This window comes from Zophobas morio, unplaced genomic scaffold (genome assembly GCF_036711695.1).
Source record: "Zophobas morio isolate AGI-343-1 ecotype UQ-CSIRO unplaced genomic scaffold, CSIRO_AGI_Zmor_V1 ptg000026l, whole genome shotgun sequence".
Classification (NCBI taxonomy): Eukaryota; Metazoa; Arthropoda; class Insecta; order Coleoptera; family Tenebrionidae; genus Zophobas; species Zophobas morio.
This window is the reverse complement of record NW_026972131.1, coordinates 4,697,318-4,713,092: the sequence shown is the minus strand read 5'-3', so window position 1 is coordinate 4,713,092 and position 15,775 is coordinate 4,697,318. Positions and strand designations below refer to the sequence as shown.

The 15,775-nt window shown below is 35.9% G+C and overlaps 2 protein-coding genes across 2 annotated transcripts; both read right to left on the bottom strand.

The window, feature by feature from the left end:
* Positions 1-533: 533 nt before the first annotated feature.
* Positions 534-1,706, bottom strand: LOC135136633 (tonin-like). Its single transcript, XM_064066003.1, has 2 exons — positions 849-1,706; positions 534-632 (listed from the first exon to the last, which is right to left on the bottom strand). Exons 1-2 carry the CDS (start codon positions 1,704-1,706, stop codon positions 534-536), a joined length of 957 nt encoding a protein of 318 aa, XP_063922073.1.
* A 12,642-nt stretch (positions 1,707-14,348) lies between these two features.
* On the bottom strand, positions 14,349-15,281 carry LOC135136632 (tonin-like). Its single transcript, XM_064066002.1, has one exon. It carries the CDS (start codon positions 15,279-15,281, stop codon positions 14,349-14,351), a length of 933 nt encoding a protein of 310 aa, XP_063922072.1.
* Between the last annotated feature and the right edge of the window lie 494 nt (positions 15,282-15,775).

Here is a 15,775-nt window from a genome sequence, read left to right as displayed (position 1 = left end):
AAAGCATAACGTAGGGTTCTATTTGGTTAGACAATCACAGCCAAGTCCAAATTTTGAATTTTTCGTGGGTCTTTCAAACTTTTTCACATGTCAATTTAAGGAGGAAATTTGGGTTATCACAAGCTTTCAAAGAGAAGATATTGAAAAATTCTTTATAGAAGTACCAGATGGAAAGTATCTTTTAATGAAGGCATATTCGCTTATTTGTCTTTTGCATAATAAAAATACTTGTATAAATTATCTAGGTCGCATTGTTGTTTGGAATTTCTGAAGCCCGCCCTTGTGAAGAGTTGATCAAATTATCCAGAAACGACATTCTAAATAAGGGGTATTCAGTATTCAGTATATCTTCTTGATATTTATAAAAAGTACAAACTTTTACGCCCCAAAAACATCCCTCACCAAAGGTTCTTCCTTAATTACCAAAACCAGAAGTGTATTATACAAGCTGAAATCGACACTATATCAAGCATACCTCAATTGGCAGCTTCTTTTTTGAAACTATCTCAACCAGAAACCTATACAGGTCATTGTTACGGGCGTTCCTCGGACACATTATTAGGCGACGCGGGTAGTGATTTTACGGACTTGAAAAGGCATGGCGGCTGGGTGCCTAGTAGCGTAACGGAAGGCTATTTTGCGAAGTGTCACCACCAAGTTAGATGCGGCAAAAAAGATTTTAAAACACTAGTGACTTTTTTGTGCAGTAACTGGTAAACAGTTTCTTTTCTTCTTTAAAATTGCTATAGCAAAATTGAATACAGTAGCATTTTTATTTACATATACAAGAAAAAAACTATTTTCGCGCAAATTGCAAGTAGTAACTCCCTCGTCCAAAGCCAGATTACTTGACTGGCAGCGTTGTTCTGCATAGTTTCCTTTATGAAATCTAAATACGATTCGACTTTACTATACGTAGCAGCCAGTTTAGGCATAGCACACCCACGACCTGCTGAAATAATTCCTATGACCGTGTTTTCATAAAACAATCCTCCTCCAGAATCGCCGGAACAAGCGTCTCGTCCACCTTCCTCTACTCTTGTGCAAATAACTGTCGAGTCCAGTACCGAAGTCGGCCAAGTTTCTTTACAAGTTTCCGTATCAATAATCGGTAATTCCACACACTGTAACGTCCTGTTATACTCGGTTTCTAATGGGTCTCTTGTCAATGCTGCGAGATTTTCGGATCTTTGGAAATAGAATACTTCTGAACGATATCCGACACCTACCGCTGTCGCTTCGGCGCATTTGTTAGTAAATCCTGGTTCAGGGAGAAAAGCCCTTTTTAGATACCTGGTTTCGTCAAAGGGTTTGTTATTTAGGATAAGTGCGATATCGTAGCGCAGTTCAGGCTGCTCAATATCTCCCATACGATATATGTTAAAGTTTTTGTGACAGATTGCTTTCACGGCGAATCTTATTTGAACAAAATGTTGATCATAGTTGAAACCAGTCCTTAACAGGGTTCTGCCACTGCGGATGTATTGAAAATTGATGCAGTGGGCCGCTGTTAAGACCCACCGTTTGGAAATTATGACGCCTCCGCACACCAAGTTAGTGAAAATTGCGACTGCGAATGGGTACTTTTCGTACTCGCACTCGTCACCACCAACGATTCGTGGATCGAACAAATCATTCTTTTTCGCATGAACTATAAATGTAGTATAAAACAGACACATCACTGCTATTCGTTTTAGGCACACCATGGTGGGAATTTATTTTGCAAACGTCAAAAAATGACATCAATTCCACACAAAGGGTGTAGCGATGTAGATTTACAAAGTAGTAAAATATCATTCTAAAAAACTAGTCTAAATTTTCAGGATTGTGATGTCCTAGTCGACGACAAAATGGCATATGATATTCCTTTATAATGCGGGATTATGGCAGCGATATTAAGGCACAGTTATATAGTTTTAAAATAATTGGTCAATGAACTGTTGAACTAGTGGTAGGTATTTGATGGTTCGTATTGGTAACTTATAGTAGAACATGATAGGAGGCCTACAGTTTGATCGAGGAACGTAGAAGCTTACCTGATTGAATATATCCAGGCTTTTTATTTCACCGTTGACAATATTTTGAAGGAATTTGCAAGACTTAGAAGCACATCTTGTTCACAGTGCAACGAGACTAGGTACATATTTGGATATATGACAATAAAGTGTGTCGAATAGTTTGGCAAAATTTCATATCAGAGTAACTGGTCTGAAGCCAGATATATCAGATTTCTCTCCAGACTTTGACACAGGAAAAATACGAGATACCTTCCATTCTTGAGGACAAATGCAGGTGGCAATACTTAATTAAATTAACGATATGCAATAAAGGTACAACAAACCAGCTAATGTAGTCCATAATAATGAATGCTAGTATATTATCTAGACCACATACACAATTCTCTTTGATCTTCTTAACGGTCGTAATAAAACCATGCTCACACACAATAAACTTCTGGAGAAAATCGGAAACTTCACAGTCTTGGATATCACTTAAGGTTTCAGTACATGCTTAACTTCGATTGTTTATTATTATTATTATTATTATTATTAGAGTAAGTTGGTCAACAGGCACTAGTCCCAATTACAGACCAACAGATACATACAAAAGGTATAGATGTATAAAAACTACTGTCAAATTCATCACACAGCTATAAATTACCGCCTGACCAAGAAAGGTTAAATTATGACAATAGGACAATTAAACCGTTGGAAGAAACGCCAGAGAAAGTAGTTATCAGTGTATCACATGAAAACATCGAAAGTATTTTGATGTTGATTGTACAGGGTACACATTTCAAATATTGGAGAGTGCTTTTCAATGTCAATACGAGGAGTTGGTAAGTAAAATGAGTAATGGTACCGGGACGAAGGTCTCGGAACAGAAAATGACAATTTACTAAGGAGATGAGGACAATGAATTTGAAAGTGTATTAGTTTATGGAGAAAATTCAAAGAAGCCCTAATGCGTCTTGTCTGTAAGTCGTCAAAACCAAAACGTGCCAACAGTGTGGAATGGGAAGAGCCCCTTGCGGGATACACTCCATCAATTTTAAAAACCAAGAATTTCAGGAATCGGCGCTGAATCTTTTCCAAAGAGTTAATATGTAATTGAGAGAACGGAGCCCAAACCACGCTCGCATACTCAAGCACATTACAAAAATATAGAATGCGCAAGCAAATAACATCATGGAAGCTACCGCCGCATCTCAAAATAAAACCGAGAGATTTATATGCACGTGAACAAATGTTGTTAATATGATTAGCAAAGGTTAATCTTGAATCAAAGGTAACTCCCAAGTCCCGGAATGAATTAACCCTGGATAAAATAGTGTCATCAATGGTATAGCTGTACAGTATTTCTAAATTCTTATTGGTAAATGACATTACAAAACATTTCCTTAAATTCACAGAAAGTAAATTAGTATTACTCCACTTACAAAAACGGTCCAGATCATTCTGTAATAAACGACAGTCATCCAAAGAAGAAATCCTTCTGAAAATTTTTAAGTCATCTGCGTATATAAGTGTGCTAGAATTAATTTTTTTCACAATGTCGTTGATATAAATAGTGAAAAAGAGAGGTCCAAGAACTGTACCTTGCGGTACACCCGATGGAACTAAAATCTTATTAGAAACGTGACCATAATATTTAACACATTGGGATCGATTAGATAGATAAGACGATATTAAAGACAACAAGGAATCGGAGAAGCCTAAATTATGCAATTTAGCAAGTAAGATGTGGTGGTTTAGTTTGTCGAATGCTTTAGTAAAGTCGGTATATACCGCATCAACCTGAAACTTGGCATCAAAGCTATCCGAAACAAACTGAGTAAATGAACATAAGTTCGAAGTAGTAGATCGACCACTGATAAAACCATGCTGGGAATCAGTAATACTACTGCTAACATTAAATAATAAAAAATTATGTAATACCATCTCAAAGATCTTACTGAAGTTACATATTAAAGATATTGGTCTATAATGAACCACATCATTTCTAGCGCCGCTCTTGAAAACAGGTGTTATAGTAGATAATTTCCAGATGTCAGGGAAAGTTTTTGTTTTTAAAATTAGATTAAATATTATGGTCAAAGGATAACACAAAACTGAAGCACAGTCAGATAACAAGAACGCAGGAATCCCATCATGACCAGCAGTAAAATTGGATTTCAACTTCTTTAGAGCACCTAGCACTTCAGACTCAGATATATTTGACAGGCTAATAGACACATTAGGTGTAGTATCAAAATAATCATCAATGTTAGTGACAGCACAATCACTGTAATTGTTGGTAAAATACGCACTAAACGCATTGACAATCTGTTCTGGACTATTAAGCAATTCACCTGAATAAGTCATTTGCGCAGGGATACCAGTACACTTCCTCAAACTGTTAACATATGCCCAAAATTTTTTTGGATCGGATTTAATATTAGATTCCATATCAAGCAAATAGTGGCGCTGTGCCCGCTTAATGTCACATTTCAATTCAGATCGTAGTCTTCTGACGTCATTGATCATCTCAGAGTTATTAATGTAATTAGAGGACCTTAATTTTCGTAGTAGGCGCCATTTACACTTAGGGCCGGTTGCATAAACGCAAATCAAATTTAATCTCTGGTTAACTCCATAGTAACGATTGTTATTATCATAGTTACAATTGTTCTTAATCAGAGATTAAATTTGATTTGCGTTTATGCAACCGGCCCTCAAGTTTGCAAATGATAGAAGGTGTAAACCATGGGGGAAAAACAGACTTACGGACGAGACGCGTTTAAGGAACGTACAAGTCAAAACCAATCTTCAACTGACTATACAAAAGAGTACAAGCCAGATTAACATCTGTAATATCAAGAATACATGACCAATCAATACGAGATATAGGTATAACTGTATAAGCCAGGATAATCAGCCCTCCTAAAATTCCAAAGTTTATCTTCCGAACTGTTCCTATTGATCACTTTTGAGATTCCCGAGAAACCACAGTGATGAGAAGAGATGGATGGTCAATGTCCTCATCCAGTAAGATATCTATCGATCTCAGAATAGAGCAGTGACCATTGGAGATAACCAGATCTAGGAAACGATCATTAGCATTTCCCACATTGTTAAACTGTTGACAGTCACAGAAATCAAGGAAGTTGAAAAGGTAAGATAATTTTCTGCTACTTAGAGAAGAAGATGACAAGGTAAGTTGGTAATTTGAAATATTAAAATCACCGATGATAATAACCTGTTGATTATATAAGTTGGTAAAATTACCTAGTAAATTAAATAGCAATTCATATTCATCAACAGTTGCAATTGGTTGAACATAAACAACAAATATATAAATAGTGAAATGACCTAATGAACATTTAGCACAGACTACATCTGTACACTGTAACGAATCAAATCCTCTACATGACAAATCAATTTTAAAAACAGTGAATCGATGCTGCGCGGTTAGTAATACCCCTTCCCCTTTACATTCATTTTATGAAAATCACGATCTGATCTGACAATATGGAAATTCTGGGGACAGAATTCAGAATCCGTAACTGAACTATTAAGCCATGTTTCTGACAGACATATAAAATCGTAATTACAACAGAGAATAGAATTATGAAGATCGGACAACTTTGAGTTGATTCCACGAGTATTTTGATAATAGACAGAAATTTGAGATTTATTAAAAGACTGAGATAGAGTGAAGGCAGAATGATCAGAGACAGAACTAGAATCGATGGACAAAACTTTTAACTGCTATATAGAGATACCGAAAAGGTCGAATTTGAGTTTATTGATCGTCAGTTGATATGCCTGACAATTTTGACGTTCCTATGCAGCATGATCAACAGCGATGTTTTCAAATTTCTCATTGGATTTTAAGTTTGAACAATTAGTACAACACAGATTCACGGCAGTGCACTCCTTTACAACATGCTTTCCAGCACAGCGAGGGCACAACTCACTGTTAGAGTTTTTCGACGAGTGATTGTATCCGTTACATTTATAACATCTGAGGACGTCTATTCCGCAGTAAATTGAACAGGCATCCAAGCCAATCAAGCAGTGTCCAATGTTCAAAGCCTTCTTATATGTCTCAATATCAACTTCAAGTAACGCAAAGAAACTGTCTGTCTTATCTTTCTTTTTCAAAGAAGAAAATTTTATAAGCTTGTATTCGTCCACATTATTGAAGATGTACTCGTTTTGTTTAACTAAATATGGAATAATACAGCTTTCATCTACCCAATCAGATATGCCGGCAATTCGAATTCGGGGCCGCAACGTTTTGATATCACGAATGTCATAGTCAGAAGAGAGCTTTTTAGATTTTGCAAATTGTTTGAACCGTCCGACATCATCGCACCCAAGTAAGACTTCTCCCTCTTTCAGATTTTTTACCTTACCAATACGCACAGAAGAATCAACGGGGTCAATTTTAGCCATGATGTCAGACTTAGTTTTATGTACTGACTGAGTTTTATCCTTCGGTTTCACAATAATTGTTGCTTTAACATTGATATCTGAAGGAGTTATATTATTCGGCGAAATCTGCGATTGCTGCTGAGACATTTTAGTTAACTGTGTTACGTGGAGGTGTGGGAGCATGCAGCCACAACCAGTGCCCAGTTAATACTACTTTATTCCCCACTCCTATATATACACTATATGACATCTTTCCCTTTCGAGAAAAAAATTATAAACTAAATTTAATTAACATTTTTTGGCTTCTTTACTCTCCTGCCAAACTTTGAAACATAAATCGTTCTTCTTGTGTGAGAAGAGGATGGTGTTGCCTCGTCTGTTGTCTCATTTGGCTCCTCTTCTGTCACAGTTGCACTATCACTTTCTTCGTCACTTTCACTTACAAATTCATTCTTATCAGTCAAATCGGTTACATTTACGTTCTCTGACATATCAGTTACATCATCCTCATTATTTTCTACATTGCTTACATTTGAATCCGTATCTGACATGTAACTAGAGGAATTTTTCATATAATATTGTGGTTTCAAAAAATATCTATTTCTACGCATAACTAGGTTGGTATCATCTTCTTTAACAAGATATGACCTATCATTAAACTTTCTAACTACACTGCCTGGAATCCAAATATCATTTTTTCTAATATAAACTTTTTCATTAATTCTCAAAGCTCTTAATTTTTTAGACGCTCTATCATAATAACATTTTTGTTTATTTTGTCTGTCTACTAACAATTGCCTCTGTTTTTTGAAATTAATATTTTTTGGAGTTAACATATTCTTAATAGGTATTAAAGTTCTAGTTTTTCTATTAAACAATAATTCAGAAGGTGATAAAATACAATTGTTAACAGGTGTATTCCTATAATCTAACAAAGCAAGGTTTAAATCAGTGTTTGTCTCGTAACATTTCTTTATAATATTTTTTACAGTCTGAATAGCCCTTTCAACCATGCCATTCGATTTTGCATAATGAGGACTTGAGGTGACATGTTGAAATTGCCATTCTTTCGCAAAATTCTCGAACACAAATCCTGAAAATTGTGTTCCATTATCTGACACAAATATTTGCGGAATACCTAATCTGCTGAGTATATTTTTCAAATGTATAATAACCGTATCAGCCGTAATATTTTGAATTTTACATATTTCCACATATTTAGAGAAATAATCAATTACAATAATAAATTTCTCTTTCCTTAATTCATACAAATCGCAACCTACTTTCTGCCATGGAAAATCTGGAACAGTATGCGGTATTAACGGTTCCCTAAAATTATTCCTGGAACACTTCTGACAAGCTTCACATGACAGAACTTTATTTTCTATATCGCGATACATACCTGGCCAATAAAGTAATTGCCTGGCTTTTAAGAAACATTTGCGGATTCCTAAATGACTCACATGTATAATATCTAACATGTTTTTCCTTAAGGATCGTGGTACTACTAAACAGTTTCCTTTATAAATCAAATCGTCAATAATTACTAGTTCGGATCTAATGTTATAATATAATTTTGCAAATGATGTACATTGTACCTTGGAATTTGGCCATCCTTCCCTAATATAAGTATTTTAAAACTGTTTGCAATTCTTCATCTCTTTTCGTTTCTAAATTAAATTCTGCAAGTTTACTCTTTGATATTGGAAAATTCTTTCTTAAATAATTTATTTGAGCTTCATACTCGTGATCAAAAATTTTAGTTTTATCTTCTGGCATTTTTATTCTGCTTAATGCATCTGAAATATACATTTCTCTACCTGGTTTATATTGTACTTCTAAATCATAAATTTGCAAATCTAACATCATTCTCTGAATGCGCATAGGACAATCAATTAAAGGTTTTTTAAATATGTGTAAAAGTGGTTTGTGATCTGTCTAAATTACTACCTTCCTGCCATAAAGGTACTGATGAAATTTTTTTGCACCATACACTATAGCTAACATTTCTTTCTCAATTTGAGCATAGCATCTTTGACATATGTTCAAAGACCTTGACGCGTACGCGATTGGTGCCCCTTCTTGTAATAGTGCTGCTCCGAGACCATCTCTTGAAGCATCTACCGACAATACTAAAGATTTATTTGGATCATAAAATTTTAACAATGGTTCTGTAGTCAGTATATTTTTTAATTTATCAAAGACCTTTTGTTGTTCATGTCCCCAATGAAAAATTATATCCTTTTTTAACAACTCTCTAAGTGGTGTTGACAATTCTGCCACATTCGGTATGAATTTATGTAAGTAATTTACTATCCCTAAAAAACTTTGTAACTCTTTTACATTTCTTGGGATTAGATAATTTTTTACCGTTTCAATTTTACTTTCGTCCGGTTTTATACCCTTATCTGTCAACTTATGTCCAATATATCTAACTTCACTAAGTGAGAATTTACATCTGTCTGGGTTGAACCTAACGTTAAATTTACGTGCTCTTTCTAATACTAATTTCAACCGTTTATCATGTTCTTCCTGACTTCGTCCCCAAACTAAAATATCATCTACATATATTTCCACACCCTGAATATTTTCGAAACATTGCATAATCTTTCTTTGAAACACTTCTGATGAACATTTCAGACCAAATGGAAGCCTTTTAAATCTATATCTACCAAACGGTGTGTTAAACGTACACAGCTTTGAACTTTTACTATCTAATTTGATATTCCAAAACCCTTTATTTGTATCTAATACTGAAAACACTTTGGCATCTTTCAGCTTGCTAATTATATCAACATAAGTAGGTATGGTAAAATGCTCACGTTTTATAGCCTTGTTAAGATCGGTCGGATCTATACAAATTCTAAAATCCCCATCAGGCTTGTCAACTATTACCAACGAATTAACCCATTCGGTTGGTCCAAATTCTCTTACAATGATATCTTGCCTTTCTAAACTTTCCAACTTAGATTTTAGTTTTACCATAATTCCTTGAGGAAATCTTCTCGCAGCATGAACGCGTGGTTTGACTAATGGATCAATTTTTATACTATACTGGCCCGGTAGACATCCGATGCCCCTGAAAACGTCAGAGTACTCCTCAAAATAATTCCGAAAACTATCCATACTGCATACCATCCTTGCGATGTCTAATTCCTCAATCGAATCTTTGCCTAGAACAGGTCGACTATTAGTTTTTGAAATAAACAATTCAATGTTATATTCCTTATTTTTAAAACTTACAGATACCGTAATGTATCCTAAGACGCTGATTTGCTTACCACTATAACCCAACAATTTCGTTTTATTTGGTTTAATTTCATTGTTGCCAAAATATTTTTTATACATATACAGTGGTATCACATTAACGTCTGCACCGCTATCAACCCTAAATTTAATAACACTTTTATTTGAAAATTTTAAATCGACATTCCAATCATTTTTTTTATTATCATTTTTCTGTAACAAACCTATAAATAATTCCTCATCATTTTTATTTATGTTATTAATGCTTTTATTTTGACAAAACCTAGTGAAATGATTGTACTGTCCACAGTTTCTGCATTTCTTTCCAAATGCTTGACAATCACGTAGCGAATGAAAATAACCGCATTTATTACAATTAAATTTGTTGTTTTTGGAAGTCACACTTATCTTTTGACGCTGTTGATGATGATTGGTACCGGTGTTCTGTGCTCTTCTCTGTCTTACTCCCGCTGAGCTGCTGTATGCCTCTCTCTCTTCCTTCCTTGGGTTCACGTGTTGCATCGCCTCTCGCTGATTCGTTCTTCTCACTCTCATGATTTCATCTTCCGTCTCGTTCTCACTCATTCGACTGGTTCCCTCACTTATAACTTGCAATTGCCTTCTTGTTATCTCCGCCGCCTTGCATATTTCGATGGCCTTCACCAACTCCAAGTTTTTTGTTCGAAGCAATCTGTCCTTGACGCTGTTTTCTTTTATGCCCAACACCAGACGATCTTTAATTAACGACTCACATAGGGTCCCAAATTGACAGTTTTCTGATAATTGCCTTAATTGTGTTACATATTCATCCACTGTTTCACCCGGCTTCATTTCTCTTGTGAAAAACAAGTATCTCTCGTACGTCTCGTTGATAGTAGGCACGAAAATGTCTTCAAATTTTTTCAACAAGCAGTTGAATTTTCCTTCTTCTCCGTTCTTGAACTCGAAGGTATTATAGATTCTGAGAGCCGCGTCTCCAATGCAGTTTTGCATGACTGCACATTTGTACTCTTCGGATTCTTTATCGATTTTCGCCGCTTTCATATATATGTCTAATTTCTGCACGAAGAATTTCCATTCCGCTGCCTTATCACCTGATAACTTGAGCTCTGCAGGTACTTTTGCACCTTTCTCCATATTTTGAGATTTCTTGGGCACTTCCACACACTAAGGAACTCACCAACTCACTTTATTTCTTCTCCTTGCTTCCTTTTTTGCCTTATTCTCGCCCTTTTGTCTCCCGGTCACCTTTATGACCTTCGCCTTTTTACCGACTGCGCCATGTGTTACGTGGAGGTGTGGGAGCATGCAGCCACAACCAGTGCCCAGTTAATACTACTTTATTCCCCACTCCTATATATACACTATATGACAAACTTTGAGATTTCATCGCGAAGAAAAGAGTTCTGAGTAACAAGATCACGAATCACAGAATCCATAGAATCGATTTTACTAGTTAAAGGTCGCAACTCACTATTAACAATCTCTCGCACTAGTAACTTGAGCTGATCTACTGAAATAAACACATCATTGGACCTACCCATAGCATTGTTCACACTGCTGTGAGAAATAGCTTTCAGTTTACAAAAATTACAAGACCAGCCGGTAAGATCGCCCAGATCATTCAGACTGTCATAAGCCTCAGGAGTTAGACCACCGCATAATATGTGGTAATTGTGTTTGCATAGCTTACACGAAATGTAATTATCTGTACGCCCTATGGTACGTGCACATTTACTACATTTGATCGCCATAGCTATAAAACTCACAGAATAATAAAAAGCCAGTAACGAGCTACTGCCTCCGCTAAGGAGGCAGCCAGTAAAACACCAAATAATAATCCGAAAAAATTAATGAAGTAAAAATCTAAAAACAAGCGATGACGATAAATGCGGTGCAAATAAAAACACCCACCGAAATGAGAAATCCAACAACCACAAACCTCAACTCCAAAAAACGACTTACCGACCCCTCACGGGGGTGGAACCCTCAATGTGAAGCAACGATTCGAAAATCTAAAATTTATGCTCAAAAGAAACCACAAAACGAGCCACCAAAACGAGGCCAAGAACAAGAGCACCTACACAGCACAACACAGCTCACTGTTATGTCTATAATTCGAAAGAATTCGACTATTGGCACGTTTAGATAACAAGAAGCAGCAACATTTGCGTTAAAAGAAAATATAATAAAATAAAATAATAAAAAACTTTCATAAGAAGGCGATGAATTATCGAAAAATCGTCCCCAACGACCAAAAGCTGACGCAAGGCCAAGAGTACCACCCGCAAACGGTATCTGTTAACACTAAAAATTCCTTTCGCCCCAGCGCTATCTGTTCACACCAAACGTATCGAAAACCCCCGACAAAAACGCTTAATACACATTATGGCAGAAGGAGAGCGAGATAAGTTACTGAAAGGCAGGCTTACACAGATGCAGCATAGAGATTTTTCTGTCTTCTTCTCGGTTTCAGCAAAATTTTCTAAGTTCTGATTTCTTCAAAATTCAGCTAAAAATAGTAAAAAAAACTCGGTCCGGAAACGGACAGAGTGTCTCACTACATCTCAGAACTTGAATTAAAATCACTTCCTGCGCTACTGCTTTTATAGGGATTTTTACCCATTTATCTTGTCTCCCGCCCCGTTAATAAACCAAATTTATTTTTAATTTATGTGTTACACGGAACGCGACTTTAGGTTTTATTTCGCTGTTTTATAGGGTTTACTTTTCTCTGAATAGGGTTTCGTTTCTGACATTTTTATGCGACTACTGTGTCATAAATAGTCATCAGCCTGTTGCATGTGTGCGTAAAGGCGGCGTTTTTTTGATCTGTTTTTATGCGTCTGCGTTTTGTCTTCTGCTATTTTAGTTTGGGTACGAATTCGCATGAAAATAATTGCGACTAGCGATTTTTATGGGTGTAAGATTCTGTGCATGTGGTTCGCAATGTCTGACAAGCGCAATGATATTTGCAATATACGACTATCTGAATTTTGTTCTTACGTTCGGGGATTGGTGGTCGAGTTTGATTATCTGTTTGAATGATACTATATGCAGATTAGGACATGCGTGTTAAGTAAATAAAGTTTGCAAATTTTCGAATTTTGTTGTAATGTTCTAGCGAATTGTTATTCCTCTTTTTATTACGATTTTCTCCTGAACGAATTTAGTGACAGCTCGTGACTTCTCCAAATGCTTCATATCTTAAAAAAAAATAAAACTAATTTATTAAACAAATTTATTGCGGTTAAACAACACAGTAAATGTTGAAAATGTTCACCATTTTGTTCCAGGTACATGTTCACTCTCTTTTTAATTTCAAAAATGTTCTGTAATCGTTTCGTCAATACCCATTGTTCAATTTCATGTTGCAACAGGAATTCCTGACTGCTGAGAAGATCTTGTCAAAGAGTTTGCGGATTCTGCTCAAGTCAACTTCCTCAAATAATGAAAGTCTTCCAGAAGATTTCCCACCCTGCCAGTTCGAAAAAAATCTCTTGATTACATATCTAATGTGAGCCTCTAACGATGTTGCTTGAATTATTAAATCACGTTATTTGGTTAGATATTCTGGCTTACAAGCGGTTAAAGAATACATACACTCTTTGTTTGTGAATGTTTCATTGCGATAACAAGACATAACAATGAAAATGTCTCGTTCAACAGAATAAACAATTTTCAGGGTCTTCGCTTCCTGGCATAAAAACAAAATTTTCGTATGCAAGCACCAAGAATTTTAAAAACGACTGTTTTGTTTTGAGCTTGAATCAAAGAGAATTACTATAATGCACTTGAAAAACGATGGCTTTAAATGACAGGTTACAAATGAGGTGTTCATTTAAAAAATTCTTCAAGTTAACTTTGACATTTTAATAAAAGAAAACATAGCCAAAAACGCATGTGCATGATTAATTCCATAATTGACATTTGACAGTTGTTTGACACTTTTGACAAGCAGAGTTGTTTATGCTAACACGCTTTATCCGATTTGCCGTTTGTGTTTCGTTGTTCAGTTTACTTTTAGGTGTTTTCTGTTTTTCCAAAAAATCAGTTGTTTTCACAACTGACCAATGAGTACCCGTACTATTCTTGGTGCCATGGCTTACAGTTAGAATACCATATTTTTGTGGATCAGAGTTATTATCGGAATGGTGTTAAAGTTGATGGTGTAACGGCGAACACCTCAAGATATTGTTCATGCTGAAGAAATAATGGAAGAAACACCAAAAATGTCATTTCGTCAATTACATCAGCAACTTAATCTTTCTGTCGGAGCTACCCACAAACTTTTACGTAAAGATTTGAAAGTCTGTCCTTACGATATGGATCACAGCAGTGCAAGAACTCCTATCAGTGGACTTCCCACGAAGATTAGAATTTTGCAATTGGTTTGGAGAATATGAACATGGAAGGAAAATTGGTTCAAAAAATAATTTTTAATGATGAAGCATGGTTTCATCGCAATAGAAACATAAACTCACAAAATATGAGAATTTGCCAATAGGTACCCTCTACATTTTTACCACATTTCGTTTATAAATTTGTGGATTATGTAAACACTGTAACGGGTATGAGAAACTCTATTTCGACTGAATGGTGGAGAGAAATGAATTGACATTTCCGTGTTAGATAGAAATATCAACAATATTTCTATAGCAGTACCTATTTTTAATTGTACCGCTATTTGTATATACAATAAAAAACTATTTTTGCGCTAATTGCAAGTAGTAACTCCCTCGTCCAAAGCCAGATTACTTGACTGGCAGCGTTGTTCTGCATAGTTTCTTCTATGAAATCTAAATAAGCTTCGACTTTACTATATGTAGCAGCCATTTTAGGCATAGCACACCCACGACCTGCTGAAATAATTCCGATGACAGTGTTTTCATAAAACAATCCTCCTCCAGAATAGCCGGCACAAGCGTCTTGTCCACCTTCCTCTACTCTTGTGCAAATAACTGTCGAATCCAGTATCGAAGTCGGCCAAGTTTCTCTACAAGATTCTGCATCAATAATCGGTAATTCTACACACTGTAACGTCCTGTTAAACTCGATTTCTAATTGTTCTCTTTTCAATCCTGTAAGATTTTCGGCGTTTTGGAAATATAACACTTCTGAACGATATCCGACACCTATCGCTGTCGCTTCGACGCATTTGTTAGTAAATCCTGGTTCAGGGAGAAAAGCCCTTTTTAGATACCTGGTTTCGTCAAAGGGTTTGTTATTTAGGATAAGTGCGATATCGTAGCGCAGTTCAGGGTGCTCAATATCTCCCATACGATATATGTTAAAGTTTTTGTGACACAATGCTTTCACGGCCAATCTTATTTGAACAAAATGTTGATCATAGTTGAAACCAGTTCTTAACAAGGTTCTACCACTGCGGATGTAATGAAAATTGATGCAGTGGGCCGCGGTTAAGACCCACCGTTTGGAAATTATGACGCCTCCGCACACCACGTTAGTGACAATTGCGACTGCGAATGGGTACTTTTCGTACTCGCACTCGTCACCACCAACGATTCGTGGATCGAACAAATCATTCTTTTTCGCATGAACTTTAAATGTAGAATAAAACAGACACATCACTGCTATTCGGTTTAGGCACACCATGGTGGAAATTTATTTTGCAAACGTCAAAAAATGACATCAGTTCCACACAAAGGGTGTAGCGATGTAGATTTACAAAGTAGTAAAATATCATTATAAAAAACTGGTCTAAATTTTCAGGATTGTGATGTCCTAGTCGACGACAAAATGGCATATGATATTCTTTTATAATGCGGGATTATGGCAACGATATTAAGACACAGTTATATAGTTTTAAAATAATCAATCAATAAACTGTTGAAGTACTGGTAGGTGTTTGATGCTTGGTATTGTTAACTTATAACTAGTAGAACATGATAGGAGCCCTACAGATTGATCGAGGAACGCAGAAGCTTATCTTATTGAATATATCCAGGCTTTTTATTTCACCGTTGACAATATTTTTGGATGGAATTTGCAAGACTTAGAAGCACATCTTGTTCACAGTGCAACGAGACTAGGTACATATTTGGATATATGACAATAAAAAGTGTCGAATAGATTGGCAAAATTTCATA